The sequence below is a fragment of the Cervus elaphus genome, chromosome 23 (assembly GCF_910594005.1).
Source record: "Cervus elaphus chromosome 23, mCerEla1.1, whole genome shotgun sequence".
Classification (NCBI taxonomy): domain Eukaryota; kingdom Metazoa; phylum Chordata; class Mammalia; order Artiodactyla; family Cervidae; genus Cervus; species Cervus elaphus.
Window position 1 is genome coordinate 60,140,928 of NC_057837.1, and position 18,501 is coordinate 60,159,428.

General features: G+C 38.7%; 1 protein-coding gene across 4 annotated transcripts in view; it reads left to right on the top strand.

The window, feature by feature from the left end:
* The window catches only part of CSNK2A1 (casein kinase 2 alpha 1), a 55,537-nt gene that overhangs the window by 23,215 nt on the left and 13,821 nt on the right, over positions 1–18,501 (top strand). For all 4 annotated transcript variants that reach the window (XM_043882911.1, XM_043882913.1, XM_043882914.1 and 1 more), the window contains exons 2-6: positions 9,290–9,500; positions 11,753–11,864; positions 16,322–16,423; positions 16,931–16,981; positions 18,142–18,201. In XM_043882911.1, the coding sequence (XP_043738846.1) occupies positions 9,400–9,500; positions 11,753–11,864; positions 16,322–16,423; positions 16,931–16,981; positions 18,142–18,201 (426 nt within the window). In that variant the 5' untranslated portion in view covers positions 9,290–9,399. The remainder of the gene's footprint in view (positions 1–9,289; positions 9,501–11,752; positions 11,865–16,321; positions 16,424–16,930; positions 16,982–18,141; positions 18,202–18,501) is intronic.

Consider the following 18,501-nt stretch of genomic DNA (forward strand, 5'->3'; position numbering starts at 1 on the left):
TTATGTCAATAAACTTATGATTTTGACGGTATATATTTTAGCCTGATGATTTAATGAAGTTTTCATTTCCTTGCATTTTATTAAAGAATAGGTCAATCAGAGCCATGTAATTGGCTTTGATTGTAGGTGTAGTCTGGCTTTAGTAGGGAAACTTGTTGACAAGATAACTTTCCATAGTTGATTAATTGGCTTTTATTAGGCTAAACTTTGAACAGACAAAACTTAGCCATGTCTTCATTTAGTCTGAGGGCTTTTAAAATAGAAGTGATCTGAAATTGTTAACCACAAAAGTTGCATCTATTATACATACATGGGGACAGTAAGGACTAAGTAAGGTCATTTAAAATAGAAATTGAAAGGTGATGCTTCTTCTGTAAGTTATATTTTTTTAAAGGTACACTTGATTGTGAATGGCAGATAGGAGAATTGACCTTCAGAACTCAAGCAGTTTCCCTGACTTTTCAGATAAGCCATTGTAAAAATTGCTAAACTAAATTTCTTAGTATTCTCTTAATTCTAATTGTTGTGTGAAAGACAAATTTTAACTGTGGCCCTGTCATTTGATAGAAAAAGCTGTATTGTGAAGGGGGAGAGAGTGGAAGGAAGAATTACTCAAGAGCCCTTGAGTTAGTCTTTTAGTTTTTCTAGCTATGTACCAGATGACCTGAAGTGTTTCGGGGTACCCTGCTTTTTGGAGGCAACTTCATTTATGTTTCAATTTTTGGGAAAAAAACCAACATTGATTTGATTGATGAATAATATTTACTGAACATCCTACAAAATGCAATGCCTTGGGCTTGTACTGTAATGTAAAAAGATGGATTAGATAATGAATCTTGACTTCAAGGAGCCAAAGGTCTAATAAGGAAATTAAAGTTTGAAGACTACCATATGAGGTAGGAAGTGTTAAGTTCGATAGGAATGTAAAGACACCTTGGAGGCCAGTCATCTTGGCTTTGAATCCCAGCTCCATCTCTACTGGATGTTCTTGGTAAAGCTGCTGAATTTACTTAGGCTGTTTTCTTACCTGTAGATTAGGAAAAGAAATGCCTGCCACATAGGATTCTAGGGGAGAGGTGGGGGGTAGATATTTTAAAGCTGGAAAACTTTTAGCTCCAGACTTGTAATACCTAATTGCCTGTTCAGTTCTCTTTTTAACATGTCAAAGAACCATTTTAACCTTACATTCAAAACCTGACTTGGTGAGCTCTCTTCCAGAATGTTTTCTATCTCCCTGAATGGCATCAACAGTCTCCCTAGCCAGACATCTGAAAGTCACTTCCACTCCTTACACCATTAATCCAGCCTACCCAGAGCTGTTGATTTTACACCATAAATTTTGTTCATCATAATTAATTCTTTTATCTCCATTGCTACCACCATAGGTCAGGCTTTCATCATCTCTCTCACATAGGCTACTGTTGATAACTTTTCTGTTTCCCCGAATGTATTCTCTCTGCCTGTCTCACACCAGCCAGAATAAACTTACTCAAAATGTACATACAGGTCACTTGTCTGCGTAAAACTCTTCAATGAATTTCCATTGTCCTTAATCTGCAGATAAAATCTTAAAGGCATATTCATCTCACCCTGTTCTGCCTTGCTCATTATTATATTCCCACAGTCTACCACACTACTTTTTCATAGTAGATGCTCATATAGTTAAAGAGATGAACAAAGGAATGTCTGAAAGAACCAAATCTGTAGTTGAGAGATTTAGCCCATCCCTGTATTTCTTTCTTGTTAGGCTTCATGTAAATGTTGTTCAGTTGCTAAGTCACGTCTGACTGTTTGCAGCCTCATGAACTGGAGCATGCCAGGCATCCCTGTCCTTCACTATCTCCTAGAGTTTGCTCATACTCATGTCCGTAGAGTTAGTGATGCCATCCAACCATCTCATCCTCTGTCGCCTCTTCTCCTTTCGCCCTCAGTTTTTCCCAGTATCAGGGTCTTTTTCAATGAGTCCCCGCATCAGGTGGCCAAGATATTGGAGCTTCAGCATCAGTCCTCCCAGTGAATAATCAGAGTTGATGTCCTTCAGGATTGACTGGTGGTTTTGTTTGTTTGTTTTAACCCTAAATTAGTTATTTTTATTTATTTTATTTTTGGCTCTGCTGGGTCTGTGGTATGACACACAGGCTTAGTTGACCCACAGAATGTGGATCTTCCCTGACCAGGAATGGAACCTACATCCACTACATTGGAAGGTGGATTCTTTTTTTTTTTTTTTTAACAAATTCATATTATTTATTTTAATGCGATTTGTTGTTGTTGGTAAGTCATGTCCGACTCTTTGAGACCCCTTGGACTGTAGCTTACCAGGCTTCTCTGTCCATGGGGTTTCCCAGGCAAGAATACTGGAGTGGATTGCCATTTCCTTCTCCAGGAAGGCGGATTCTTAACTGCTTTATCACCAGGGAAGTCTTAGGATTGACTGGTTTGATCTCCTTGCTGTATAGGGAACTCTCAAGAGTCTTCTCCACCACCACAATTCAGAAGCATCAGTTTTTCAGCTCTCATGCTTCTCCGTGGCCCAACTCTCTAGTCGTGTAGAGATGTCTCTACATGACTACTGGAAAAACCGTAGCTTTGACTAGACAGACCTTTGTCAGCAAAGTGATATCTCTGCTTTATGCTCCCTAGGTTTGTCAGAGCTTTTCTTCTGAGGAGCAAGCGTCTTTTAATTTCATGACTGCAGTCACCATCCCCAGTGATTTTGGAGCCCAAGAAAATAAAATCTATAAACAGTTTCCAGTTTTTCCCCATCTATTTGCTGTGAAGTGTTAGGACTGGATGCCATAATACTAGTTTTTTGTATGTTGGGTTTTAAGCCAGCTTTTTCACTCTGTTCTTTCACGTGCATCGAGAGGCTGTTTAGTTCCTCTTCACTTTCTGCCATTAGAGTGATATTTTCTGCATATCTGAGGTTGCTATTTCTCCCAGCAATCTTGATTCCAGCTTGGAATTCATTGAGCCCAGCATTTTGCATGATGTACTCTGCATATAAGTTAAATAAGCACTGTGACAGTATACAGCCTTGACACACTCCTTTCCCAGTTTTGAACCAGTCCATGGTTTCCTGTCTGGTTCTCACTATTGCTTCTTGACTTACATACAGGTTTCTCAGGAGACAAGTAAGTCTGGTATTCCCATCTCTTGAAGAATTTTTCACACAAAGGCCTTAGCATAGTCAGTGAAGCAGAAGTAGATGTTTATCTGGAATTCCCTTGCTTTTTCTGTGATCCAACAGATATTGGCAGTTTGATCTCTTGTTCCTTTCTAAATCTAGGTTCTACATCTGGAAATTCTTGGTTCATGTTCTGCTGAAGCCTAGCACGAAGGATTCTGAGCATTACCTTACTAGCATGTGAAATGACCACCGTTGTACAGTAGTTTGAACATTCTTTGGCATTGCCTTTCTTTGGGATTGGAATAAACACCAACCGTTTGCAGTCCTGTGGCCATTGCTGAGTTTTCCAAGTTTGCTGACATATTGAATGCAGTACTTTAACAGCATCCTTTTAGGGTTTGAAATAGCTCAGCTGGAACTCCATCACTTCCACTAGCTTTATTCATAATAATGCTTTATAAGGCTCACTTGACTTCACTGTCCAAGATGCCCGGCTCTGATGAGTGACCACACCATTGTGGTTATCCGGGTCATTAGGACCTTTTTTTATGTAGTTCTTCTGTGTATTTTTGCATGAAATGTTCCCTTGGTATCTCTAAATTTTCCTGAAGAGATCTTTAGTCTTTCCCATTCTGGGTTTTCCTCTAATTCTTTGCACTGTTCACTTAAGAAGTCTCTCTTCTCTCTCCTTGCTTTTCTCTGAAACTCTGCATTCAGTTGGATATGTCTTTCCATTTCTCCTTTGCCTTTCACTTCTTTTCTCAGCTATTTGTAAGGCCGCCTCAGACAACCATTTTGCCCTTTTGCATTTCTTTTTCTTTGGGATGGTTTTGGTCACCGCCCCCTGTACAGTGTTATGGACCTCTGTCCATAGTTGTTCGGGCACTCTGTCTACCAGTTCTAATCTCTTGAATCTATTCATCCTCTCCACTAAATGGCAACCCACTCCAGTATTCTTGCCTGGAGAATCCCATGGATGGAGGAGCCTGGTGGGCTACAGTCCATGGGGTCTCAGAGAGTCGGACACGACTGAGTGACTTCACTTCTTCAGTTCTACTGTATACTCATAAGAGATTTGACTTAGGTCATAGCTGAATGGCCTAGTGGTTTTCCCTGCTTTCTTCAGTTTACGCCTGAATTTTGCAATAAGGAGTTCATGATGTGAGCCACAGTCAGCTCCCGGTCTTGTTTTGCTGACTGTATAGAGCATGTGAATATCCATACACATTTACAGAGGTGCAAGTGAAGTAGTATTTCTGAGTAGAATAATGTTTATCTTCTTTTTTCCATCTTCACATCCCCTCTCCATTCCATCACCCTCCCTCACCTCTCCTTGTACCATTTTACTTACCTGAAGTTGCTGGGCTATGTAGTTCACGATTATACACATGCACACACACCCATTTTCTTCTCCCCGCATAATTAATGAAGGCCAGCTATTTGAAATTCATGTGAATGACTCTAAGCAGATTACTTGGTATGCATGACAGTAAAGTGAAGTACCGCTTTGGGTTGCTGCAAAACAGCCAGTTGTCCTCCCAGTGGAGGATGAAATTCCCCTGTTCATAATAAATCAGGTCCCTGTTAATGAGGCACAAAGCTGCAAATGTCAGTTAAACAGGTATTTGAGGATTTCAGGGGTTTCATTAGTGAGTAGTCTTGCTCTGCTCTTCTCAGAGAATACCAAGGCCATATGAGAGCTGAAGACTTGCTGGTAAGCGTATGATTGATACTTGGTCTGTTAAAGGAGTTGGGGAATATTTTCCATGTGAGTCAGATGATTTCCATGGAGAAATGAGGTCTCATTTTGTAATGGCGTGTCCACCCATAAGTTGGCCCTCAGAGGCTGGGAGTTAACCTCAGCTCCTATAATTTTTGTAAATGAAGCGAAGAAAACTAAAATTGAAGACCACAGCCTTTTAAGGCTAGGCTTCTGCTTATTAGTTTTCACAAAGGAGCAATGGTATAGTAATCATTCAGTGTTAATTTACATTGTATTTGGTGTTTCTGAGCCCTTTTTGGAAGAACATCTCACTTGAGCAAGTGCAATTAGGCAAGTTTTTGTAAGTGATGAATCAAAGCTGGAAGAAGCCCAGTAGAGGTCCTGCAACCAATTAGGGATTTGAACTCAGGACTTGACTGCTTGTTTCATCACCCTGTTGCATCTAATCCTAGTTATTAAATTTATGCTGATTTTGTAAACTTGCTAAGTTCATAGGGGAAGAGCTTTGAGACCCACAGTTAAAGGTCGTCTTATAGGTATAGAATATCAACAGAAAGGGTAAATTTTAAAGGAATATAGAGACTGAAGAGGAAAATACTGTTGCAGAGAAGAAGGTAAGAATTTAAAAGTATCTAGTATCATTATAATTTATAAATTGCCGGGACAGTATTTCTTCTGGCTTAATGCTGCTGTCTCTACTGTTTTGGCTGTTTGTGCACATACACACAGCTTTACTCATCTCCCTAGTGTCTTTTGCTGTTTTTAGTGCAGGGATAATAGTCACCAAAGAAGCCAACAGCCCTAAAGCACAAATGACCTTGTTTCTTTGGGAAAAAGGAAACTTAAAAGTGTCTGCTTTCTGGTTTTTTGCTTGTTTGGGGTATGTGTGTCTGTTTATAATTAACTGATATTAGATAAAGATAACTTAGGTTATTACCACTCAAGTTGTTTTATAAAACCAAAGAAATAATTTGTAAATATTTTAAAGGCAGTTTTGATCCACTTTTTAATAACTATCTGAACTATGTTGTTATTTTCTGGCCATATAAATTGTATAATTATAGGACACCAGAGGTCAACAGTGGTGGTTATATTGGGTTTTATGAATGGGAGAATCCATAAGTAGACATATGGATCTTTTGGTCTCGTGTATTGTGGGAGGAGTGGGAGTATCACTGTCTGTCACTTCTGGAATATATGGTTAACCCCTGCTCTCTCATGCTCTTCCTCTAAAGCTTTAAGCCACTGAAACTAGGTATAAGGAGACAAATTGGAGAGAACATGCAGATCGCTGTAAATGAGTTTCATTGAGCTCTCAAATAGGCAGAGTTCTAGATATTTTATTAGCTTATTGGATCCTTAACACAAACCTAAGAGGTGTGAATACAATTATCTCTTGATTTGTAGTCTGGTTGAACATTGCCAGCTCCTTCTAACTGTGTGTCCTTTGGCAAGTTACTTAGTCTTTCTTCACTTCATTTTCCTCATCCTGTAAATTGGAAAGAATAGTAACCTTTCCTTACCATTTCCTCATGTGGTAAGGATTATGAAATATTCACGTAAAGCACATCATGAATGCCTGTAGACGTTAGCTTTTGTTATCTAATTAATTACATGGCAAAAATAAGTTGCTGTCACAAGAAACAGAAGTTTGGTTTCTGGTCCTTATTCTGCTATTAAGTAGCTATGTGATTGTAGGTAAATTTTCCTCTGAGGTAAATGAGCCTCAGTTTTCTAATGCTCGTTTTTTAAAAACTTTTTATTTGGACGTAACTTCAAATTTACATGAGACCAAAATAAAAATAGTACAGATAGGACATCAAAAGCACAGACAAGACAAAAGAGACAAATTAGACTTCATCAAAATTTGAAAGTTTTGTGCATCAAAGGATACAATCAACAGTTTAAAAAGACAAACCACAGGGCTACTCTGATGGCTCGGTGGTAAAGAACCCATCTGCAACCCAGGAGTTGCGGGTTTCGATCCCTGGTCTGGAAAGATCCCACTTGCCACGGAGCGAATAAGCCCATGCACCACAACTTTGAGCCTGCGCTCCAGAGCTGATGCTCAGCAACAAGAGAAGCCACTGCACTGAGAAGCCCGTGGACTGCAACTAGAGAATAGCCCCTGCTCTCCCCAACTGGAGAAAAGCCCGCACAGCAACCGAGACCCATCACGGCCAAAAATAAGTAAATAAAGTTTTTTGTTTTTGTTTTTTTTTAAAAAACAAACCACATAATGTGAGAAAATATTTGCAAATAATATATCTGATATTTGATATATCCAAAATATATAAGGAACTTCTGCAGCTCAACCCCCCCCCAAATAAACAGTTAAATAAAATACTTGCATAGTCATCTCTGAAGAAGATAAATGGCCGATAAACACCTGAAAAAGTGCTCAGTATCACTAATTCTTAGGAAAGTACCAGTCAAAATCATAATGAGATACCACTTTATACCTGTTAAGATGGCTGCTATTTTTTTTAAAAGCCATTACATGGAGAGGATATGGAGAAATTGGAATCTTTGTGCATTGCTGATGGGAATATAAAATGATGCAGCCACTGTGGAAAAGAGTGTGCTGGTTCCTCAAAAAATTAAACATAGCATTGCCGTATGATCTACAATTCCACCCAGAAGAGTTGAAAGCAGAAACTCCAGAAGATATTTGTGCATCACTTTTTCTAGCAGCATTATTCACAATAGCCTAAAGGTGGAAACAACTCCTGTCTATTAATGAATGAATGGATAGATAGACAATATACATACATACAATGGATATATTCAGCCTTAAAGAGGAAGGAAATTCTGGCATATGCTACAACATGGATGAACCTTGAAGACATGCTAAATGAAAAAATGAGCCAAATGTAAAAGGACAAGGATTCTACCATTCCAGTTGTATAAGTTACCTAGAGTAGTCAGACTGAGAGAATAGAATGGTGGTTATTAGGCGCTCGGGGATGAGGGAGTTGGTGTTTAATGGGTACGGAGCTCCAGTTTGGCACGGTGAAAATTTCTGAGGATGGATGATGTGATGATTGGACAAGAATGTGAAAGTACTTAATGCCTTTTAACTGTATGCTTTAAAACGTTTAAGTTGATAAATTTTATATATATTTTACAATAGTTTTTAAAAGTGTTTCCGCAAAATAAAAATGGTACAAAGAACATGTTACCCCATTTGCTTTATCATGTGTAAGTACTCGTGTACGTACCTGTCTAAATTCCAGTTTTGTCATTTGACCTGATAGTATTGTTTTTTTATAGCATTTCTCCTGCTCTAGTACAGGATACAGTCTAGTCTAGGGTAGGTTGCCATGTCTCTTTAGCCTTTCTTTATCTTTTATAATATTTACATTTTTGGAGAGCACAGTATATTATTCCCCATTGCTGACTTTTTTAAATAGAAGCTTCCTCATTTTCTATGTGTGTTTTCCTTGTAATTAGATTGAGGTTACACAATCTAGGCTGAAATATGCATGGCCTGGAGACTCATTACATTTTTTAAAAATATGATTGTGTTTATTCAGATTTATGCATTGGACAGTGTCCCATCAAACAAACAGAGGGGGGTTCCCGCAATACATTTGTAATTAAATGCAGAGTAAAGGGAATCAAGAAATGCTATAGGACTCTTCGAGAATGGAGATAACTAGATTGGAGTGGTTGGTGATGGAGGAGACTTCATTTTTTACTGGTTTGGTAGAAAGCACGCTTCTGAAATTTCACCACCTTTTCCTGGGTATAAAATTTGGTGTTAGTTCAACCAATATATATTACTGTCTTCTACCAATTTGTATTAAGCTTGCTCATATATTAAATAAATCAGGAGGAAATTACTGTTTGATTTTTTTCTTTAATGAAGTGTATTTCTCAATTGGTGATCATGTGCCTATCAATTATTACATAAGGCTCCCCAAATAATAAAATAATATTGAACTTTGATGTATGAGAACAAGTGTTTATTCCCTTCCTGGTTTCATCAAATATTAGAGTAAGACTAAGGTTTGTACTCAACTTTGCCACCATTCTAGAGCCGTTTAGCACCCCTCCTTGAGCTGTAGAAAACTGTTGAAAAGAAAGCTTTTTGTAGAATGTGTAAATAGTAGTAATGCTGATGGGTGTATCCTCAATGCCATTGTTCGCTTTCAGACTTCAAGAGCATCCAAGCTTTTGATGAAGAGGTAACAGGCTACTTTGTAGGATAGGATCAGGGCCAGTATAGGCTTAGATATGTTTCTTGGAGTTCTGTTGTTTTACTTTTTTCCCCATGTTTTAGGAAATACTGATTGGCACAGTTGGGATACATTCATTGGTTACCAGTAGAGAGCCTGAGGTATATTTGAGACCATTACTGTAAGATGACTTTTTTTCTTCCCATATGCTTTTTAAAAATGGTTCCTTGGCCTTTATGTGTTTTGTTTCTGCAGTTTGAAGAAAACAGGTCTGAAACAAGGTCTTGCTCCCCAGCTGCCTCTCAACACAGTGACTGCCAGTTCTCCAGACACCAAGCCCAGCTTTGTCCGCCAACCTGTCTGACATGTCGGGACCCGTGCCAAGCAGAGCCAGAGTTTACACAGATGTGAACACACACAGACCCCGAGAGTACTGGGATTACGAGTCACATGTCGTGGAATGGGGGTAATCATTTCCATTCACTTCATTGTTCTCATCCAAAGGGCCGACTGGGGTGGATTTGTTGAGTAATTTACATCAGAAATTCCCTGACTGCATTTATAAATCTCAAGATTGAACCCAGTTTTTGTTTTCTTCTACAGAAAAGAAACAGGTTATTGGCTTTGGCAAATTAACAGTTTTGTTGGGTTATCATTTAAAAATCATTTCAATCTCTTATTTTTTTCTCTGATACATATAAAGCTGGTAACAGAGTTACCTATTAGCTTGCTCAGCTGAAGGCTTTGCAGTTAGGTGAGAATTAATACTTGAGAGAGTTTGAAAACACTAGACTCTTATATAAAAGAATTTTTGAGGTCAGAGAATGTTGTCCCATGATGATACTGATGGATAAAACAGTTCTCCAGAAAGGTGTCCTCTTTCTGATGAGAAGCAAAATTAAAACCTTAAAACATTTGCCCTTATCATGAGACTAGCCATGTGTAACATGGAATTCAGCCCCAATTCCATTCTGAGCAGTTGCAGTCTGCCTGGACAGCTATATTTGCCCTTCTAATCCTCAATCCTCTGTGCAGTCCCCTCTGGATTTTTGCATATCTTGTCCCAGCATAGTATGTACTAATATAATTGATCGGGTTGTACATTTTGTGATAAAATTATTTTGATACTCAGATACAAAAGGTAGCAATTTGAAAACTCAGTAAAGCTGCAGCTCCTATATGTTACATTTTATATTTGTCCACATGTGATTTTCATAGCATGTAAGTGTTTACAGGCAATCTTCAAAAATTATCATAGGGTGTGTTTTAATCCTGATGATTAATATGTTGATGGCCGTAATTCTTAACAGTAAATATATTGCCTCTGCACAGGGAAGCTCAGTGTGCTTCAAAGATGCCATCAAGAACTGTGGTACAGTGCCAATAAGTGTTACTGATAATCTTAACAGTTTTCCTCTACATCACATGCTTTGGACTCTAGGAATATCTGAGTTTTACTGCAGAAATTTCAACCACTGTCTTCAAATTAAGTCCATTGTGCTTAGTTCTGCTTAAATGACACTAAACAACCCTTTTGAGTTTTTGGCTTAGTGCTGTTTGCTTGCTTTCATTTGTCTTCTAGGCCCTCACACAGGAAAAGAACTCAACCAGAACTAAGAGCTTCCTTCCCTAGGCCTGCACTGATTATTACATTGTCCATTGTCCGTAGTACCTTTTGCCTTCTCTGTTCATTTACTTTCTTTATAACTGCTTGAGGAAAATGAATGGTGGGTTTTTTACATGTTGGATTTTCAAGGGTCCCCAGCAGGAGTAAATAGCATTTAGGCCTTATTGAAAAGGCTGCCATTCTTAAGAGCAAACTCCTCTAAGTTGTAAGCAGAGGTAAAGAAAAAGTGTTGGCATTTTCCCTTACTCCTTTTCACCTCAGATGTTGCTTAGTGGGCTTGGAATGTGGGTGAAAGTAGCGGGAAGAACACCAAACTGATTCATGTTGTGTAGTGTGGTTTGCAAACTCCAGTACATGGACTGTCCTCAGAGCCTTGGAGAACAAGTTGGAAGTCAAACCTATATGTTTGAAAGTCACTTATCTGCAAAGAGACTCATTAGAAATCAGCAACTCCCGAAGTGTGGCTGAATTGAAATATTCTTAAAGCACGTATTGACTTCTTACTAGATGCCAACAGTGAGCAGGGCTATGGGGGACAGAAATATAATAAAAATTATTTTCCAAGGGAAACTTGTCTGTTGTTGGAGATAAACATACATAACAAACCCCAATACAAGCTGTCTATGTGTGGTATGTCAGTAGAAATATAAACAGCTTGGGATTTGAAAGAATAACTGAAAGACTTGAATTTTTTAATTCTGGGATTTGGAAGATACATTTTTAATTGGCCAACTTAAGAAAAAAAATACAAAGAAACCAATTAAAGAATTATTTGAACTACCTCTTACTTCTTTTACTCTACTGGGTATATATAGTTTTGTATGGACTTCCCTGGTGGCCCAGATGATAAAGAATCTGCCCACAATGCAGGAGGCTGGGGTTTGGTCCCTGGGTGGAGAAGGGAAGGGCTATCCACTTCAGTATTCTTCTTGGTGGGAAACCCCATGGAAAGAGGAGTCTGGCGGGCTGTAATCCATGGGGTTGCAAAGAGTTGTACTCAGCTGAGCAACTGACACTTGACAGTTCTGTAAATTGAATTAGTCCTTGATAATTTGAACTTTGTAAATCACTTTGATTCTTTTTGTTCCCAGAAATCAAGATGACTACCAGCTGGTTAGAAAATTAGGTCGGGGTAAATACAGTGAAGTATTTGAAGCCATCAACATCACAAATAATGAAAAAGTTGTTGTTAAAATCCTCAAGGTAAGTACAAAAAGATTGTAATTCAGAGGTCTTAAGTAGCATTTGAAGGTGTTTTTCTAGTGCTTTTAATGCCTTTATTTTATTGTTCCTTTGAAGTTGATAGAAGAGATTATCTTCATTTGACAAATCAGGAAACTGAAGCAAGAGCAGTTTTTTGACTCAAGTTGTATAGAACACTGTACAGGCCACATTGGCCCATGGGCTACTGTTGTACAGATTGTTTTAGTTATAACTGTACTGTGTCCTGTCACATACCAGGAACTTAGCATATAGTTCCTTACCACAGAAACTTTTCTATATTTGACACGAGAAGCAGAGGGCCCCAGACTTTCTCAATTTATAGCACCCATATTGCCTCATTAACTTTGATGGTGCCCCTAAGCCAAATGAAATAGTTTTGTTTTATTAAGTGAAGTAGAAATAACTAAAAATAGTATTTATGTTTCAACTTGGTAGCCTTTTAAAAAATTATACATATGAAGTTAAAGAGAAAAGTAATATTGTTTTATTCTTCTGTCACCATAATTAATTACTATTGGGATATGTATACCTATTAGTCACTACACAGCTTCTCATATGTCAGAATCACACTGGACATCGGTAGCCTCATTTCCTGTTCCACACTGATTTTTGCATGATACTTGCTTTTTGTCGTAGCAACTGCTGAAAACCCAGCTTCACAAAAATATGCCATCAAAGATAATGTAGTGCAGTGTAATATTGAAACTGTGAACTACCTCAAGCTCATCGTGACTGGCAGACCACAAGTATTAACTGGTGCTTCCCTCAAAAATTAAAAAGCCCACAGAGCACCTGTGAAAGTTTTGGCATACCTTTCAAGAACCAGAGAGTTTAAGTATTTATATCTTATTGTGTGTATGAAGAGAACTAGGCTGAAATCTGGACTTTTAGATTCTAATCCCACTTTAAGAGTAATTAGCCGTGGTAGTTGTTTTTTAAAGACATGATTATCTTTGAAAATGAGATAGTCTTGCTTTACCTGTCTTTTTCAGAGTTATTAGGATCAAACACAAAATTGTATATAGATACACACTTTGGAGACTGAAGTTCTATGTAATTATAAAATGATATTCCTACAGAAAAGTATATGATATACTGAGGTGATAGATCATTTAGAGTCATATGAAAGGCACAAGTAGTGAGTCTTACAGTGTAGAAGACAGTGGTGGTACTTGGGGAAAGGTTCCTGAAACTGTTTTCAGGGCCTGAGTGAGGAGGATTTGGATTGGTGTGCATGGGAGGGTGGGAGGGAAGCATAATCTAGAATGCACAAGATAAGAAAAGAGGAAGAAATAAGTGAGAGAAATGTTTCATATGGAAGCTATCATGTGACCATACATAGGAAGTAAACTTAGAAAGGGAGAATAAATTAGTGATGACCTGGAAAAGATAACCTCTGCATTTCCTTCCAGCCAAAAAATTACAATTTTTGTTTCTTCTAGGTTGTTGGGAGCCATTGATGGTCTTTAGTGATGGGTGGTTTGGAAAGATTTTTTTTTTTAATCTCCTCCCATTTATTAAGACAAAATTTACATTGATCACATTAAATTAGGGTTTAAGTGACCCGCCTGGTCTATCACAAACTAGCTTTTGTAAGTTTATAGATTTTAAAGGATTCTATAGGAAAAACATTTTGTAAACCAGGAGCTATTTGCCATCAACCAGCAGTAGAGATAAAGCAATTAGTAGAAAACAGAAGAGAGATTACTGGATTAGTTTCTGGAGAGAAGGGATTCCCAGGTGGCTCAGATGGTGTACATTCTGCCTGCAATGCAGGAGCTGCTGCTAAGTCGCTTCAGTCGTGTCTGACTCTATGCAACCCCAGAGATGGCAGTCCACCAGGCTCCCCCGTCCCTGGGATTCTCCAGGCAAGAACACTGGAGGGGGTTGCCATTTACTGCTCCAGTGCATGAAAGTGAAAAGTGAAAGTGATGTCGCTCAGTCATGTCTGACTCTTAGCGACCCCATGGGCTGCAGCCCACCAGGCTCCTCTGTCCATGGGATTTTCCAGGCAAGAGTACGGGAGTGGGGTGCCATTGCCTTCTCCCACAATGCAGGAGACCTGGATTCAGTCCCTGAATCAGGAAGATCCCCTGGAGAAGGGAATAGCAACCCACTCTAGTTTTCTTGCCTGGAAAATTCCATGGACAGAGGAGCCTAGCAGGCTACATTCTATGGGGTTGCAAAGAGTCAGATACAACTGAGCAACTAACACTTTGACTTTCCTAGAGAGGAGAAACATCTCCTAGATACTCTAGCAGATGAGAAAGATATAGTTGAAGCAAAAAGAAAACTTATGATTGGCTAAGTTTCCCACCCAGTATACTGAATTCTAATAGAAGCAAGGCTGAAGCCATGGATTGAATTAAAAATGGAATTCACTGTTAGTATAATCAAATAGCTTTCATTTATTGAATGCCTACTTTGCATTGGACTTTTTTTTTATTTTTTGTCCACCCGAGGTCCTCATTGGTGTGTATGGACTTTGTCTAATTATGGCAGCCGGGGGTTACTCTCTAGTTGTGTGTGCAGTGGCTTATCTTGTTGCAGAGCACGGGCTCTAGGGCACACGGACTTCAGGAGTTGCGGCATGCATGCTTAGCAGCTCTGCAGCATGTGGAATCTCCCCAGGCAAGGGATTGAACCTGTGTCCCCTGCATTGACAGGCGACTTCTCTGCCACTGAACTACCAGAGAAGTCCCCACGTTGGGCCCTTTTCTAGCTGTGGTTTTATATCACAATTCTGCAAGGCAGGTGTAAAGTTCAGAAACACTTAAAGTGTCTTTGCCAAAGTTGCACAGCTACAAAGCCAGGTTTTCAGGACAGTCGGTTTCCAAAACTTTCTCCTTTCTGCTGTACCATGTGCTTAGGATTCAAGGTTTAAAAAGTCTGCAGTATTGTTTAGTAGTTCCTAGACCTAAATCATCAACTGGCGAAATGTCTAAAAATAGATCTCCATCTTTCTTCTCAAGATTCTGATTCAGTGGGTCTGTACAGTTTGTATATTAAAAAATCCAGGTTGATCATCAAAGTTTAGTGACCAGTAGTCTTGTTAAGGAAGAGATGTTATATGCTTACAATAATTTCTAAGACGTGTATACTGTGTGTCAGTAGTCTGAGGTGACCAAAACTGATAGGAAAGACTCACATGGTCCATTGTGGCAGACACAGGTCACACTGAACATTTGAAATATGGCTGATCCAAATTGAGATATGCTGTAAGGATAAAATACAGTAGTTTTAAAGGCTTAGTACCAACAAAAGAATATAAAATTGTTCATTAGTAATTTTTTATATTGATTTACATATTGAAATTATAAGATTTTGGATTTTTTTTTGTTAGCCCTAAAATATTAAATGTGGGTGCTAACTGACAGCAATACCACCTCTGAACAGTCTTCCTTTTCAGCATTTCTATTCCAATATAATGGCTGCTTGACCCAGTTGAATAAAACTATGTGTAACATAACAAAAAAAATGTGGGTGCTAGAATATTTTAAATAGACACGTGAGGAAATCCCTGGCAGTCCAGTGGTTCAGACTTTGTCCATTCACTGCCATGGCCTCAGAGTTCATTTCTTGGTCAGGAAACTAAGATCCTGCAAGTCTCATGGCATGGCCAAAATAGATTGAAAAATAAAATACACATGTGGCTTGCATTGTATTTCTTTGGACCAGCACTGTTTTAGACTGTTTAGAAAGAAGACTTTGCAGAGGAGGTGCATTTGGACCACAGCCCTTCTCAGAAAAATGAAAGCTATTTCTGTACTAAAACAGATGTGGAAATGATGGGTGAAGACAAAGGAATATGAAAGATACATTGGTTATAAGGCTTAACAGATATTATGTCTCAGCCATATTCTGAGATCTTTTTAGATGTCTCATTTGAGTCTTGCAATAATTTTATAAGTATTCTTATTGATCGTTTTACCTGTAATGAAAGGTTTAGAGAGGTTATATAACTTGCTCATAAGCACACAGCTAGCAGGTAATGAAAGTAGGATTCACATTAGGCAGTCTGACTCCCAGGCCCACTTTTAACCCAAAAGGTTATACTGCACAAAGATAGTTTGGCCATCTTTGCTACTGGTCCTGATTTCCTTCATTTCTGTAGGGTGTTAATAAGACTTAGAGGAAGGAATGGAAACAGCCCCATGTTTCATTCTAATGTTAACACATTAAGACTGATCATCAGAATTAAATGCCAATTCTGCAGGGTTCTGCTGTTTGGAGTAGAAATCTGTATTTTCTCTCAGTTCAGTATTGCTAAGTAGCTGCCGAGTACCTGGCACAGGACGAGGAGAGGGGACTTCAGAGAGATGTCTGACACATGTCCTTCCTTCAAGGAGTTCATAAGCAAACCATTTGTGTATTATACTACCTGTTGAAATATCCTGAAATAATTTTTTTTAAATTTTGTACTTCTACCCTTTCAGCCAGTAAAGAAGAAGAAAATCAAGCGTGAAATAAAGATTTTGGAGAATTTGCGAGGCGGTCCCAACATCATCACACTGGCAGACATTGTAAAAGACCCTGTGGTGAGTATAGTAGGCACTAGTAAGGCCCACAAGGGCTGAGGTGGCCTTGAGCACAACTGGCCTCTTTCTGTTCTTCCCTCTGCCATTAAGTCCTGCTTTAAAAGTGCTTAATCAGTTATACCATTTGACTAGTTCGGGTCTTTCTTTCAAAGAGACCTCCACCCACAGACTATTTCTTATTCTTCTAGGCTAAGAGACTGATAGCACTGGAAACTGAAATGTGTTAATCCATTTTGCAAACTCAGGTCCGATGCCGATGGGCGATGGGCGCATTGTCGGGCTGCCTAGAGCCTGGTGAGACTTCAGCTCCATGTCTTCTGTTTGAAATCCATCCCCAAAGTGACCTAAGTGTGGTGATAATCAGAGTGGGGAGGGCTTGTAGCAATAGAGGGTTTCCTGCTACTGAGGCGAGGACTGCCAAATGCACCACGTAGTGTCCACAAACATTGTGCCCACTAAAGCTGCCAGGTCTATTGCTAATGTGTGTTTTCTTTTTCTTTCCCCTAGTCACGAACTCCCGCCTTGGTTTTTGAACACGTAAACAACACAGACTTCAAGGTATAATGTATAACCAACCATTTCAAGCTGGGTTTTAGGCCATATAAAAAACCTTTTAGGGATGTTCCTGTTAGAAGAGCTTTTCATCCTGATAGTATTAATTTAAAGATATACATACTGTTGTATAGTGCCCACTTTCCACATCTTGTATTTTGCTCTTTTATTTGTTTAATGCTCTTTAATGACCAGTGCGTAGGTTTGTCACCATTTGACAGTTTACCATTCATTTGACAGTTACCACTGATGTCAAACTTAATGAAAGCAACAGCTCATGTTTAATCAGGATCTGGCCTTAGAGCATTTTGCTTTAAAAACGACAAAGTTCAAGAAGGAATATATTATATATATAAAAGCAAGGACTGCTTGCTGTACCTTAGAATTCCTCAGAAACTTTGGGCTCTTGATCTTAAAAAGAGATGGATGGGAAAGAAAGGGTGGTAGTAAATTCTGCTAAAACACAAACTCCTGAAATAGGTATCTCTGACCTCCAGCCAAATTCAAACAGTTCTCAATTCCAGTACAGTAGAAGAACGTGGGCACTCCCTTGGATTTTAACTTGCAGAAATACTTGATTTGTGTTTGCACAAGTCCAGTATTAAGAATGTTGGATGTCAATAAATGATTGAATTCTTATGCTGAGAGGAGGAAAACAAGGAAGAAAAGTTTACTTTCAAATTGGGGCAGAAATATTCTGTTAAATTGTCCTGATGTGTTTGGCAACAAGCCATCTGCATACCCACTGGTGATCTGTAGTGGCTATGACTGTGTAGGCCAAAGGTGGGTTAATTCCCTACTAAGGAGGTGATATATTTGCCCACATTCCTTTTATGAGAGGATCTGGAGGTAAATGAAAAACAAACTAAGCCGAAAATGTGTATCAGCGCATGTTGCAAATATCAATTGGTATGCTTCCAAAAGTAGATTATAGTTTGAACAATATGAGCTTAAGTAGTTCTTCACTTTTACATATAGAGTTGAAAACCCACAGTATCTCTTTAAAGTTAATGTATTGTTGGAGAAGTAGAGACTGGTAAACAGACAGGTCTTAGAACAGTGGTACATGAGCCAAGTCTTGATTTGAATTACTACAAATGAGGAAGAGAAGTTGCCTTCTTTTCAGTACTATTTCATGGCTCAAATGTTGCATTTGTCTTCAACAGCAATTGTACCAGACGTTAACAGACTATGATATTCGATTTTACATGTATGAGATTCTGAAGGTAAGGGATTCTTGAATACTAAATATCTTTGGATTGATCTCCCCTTTGTTAAATAATCCAAATGACTGTAGAAAAGCCAGTGGGTTGACTTTGTAAAATTTGTTGGGGTGGGGGAGTCTGTTTCTGTAAATACTTAATAAACTAATAGCATCAGAACTCTTATACTGATTGAAAGATAGGGTCTAGTAGGAATATAATTTATAATGCTTTGGAAAGGGTATTTAGAAGAAAGGTTAAAAGACTCCTTAACAAACATTTGTAATCTCTATCAAAAATAATTCCTGTTGTACTGGCTTCTGA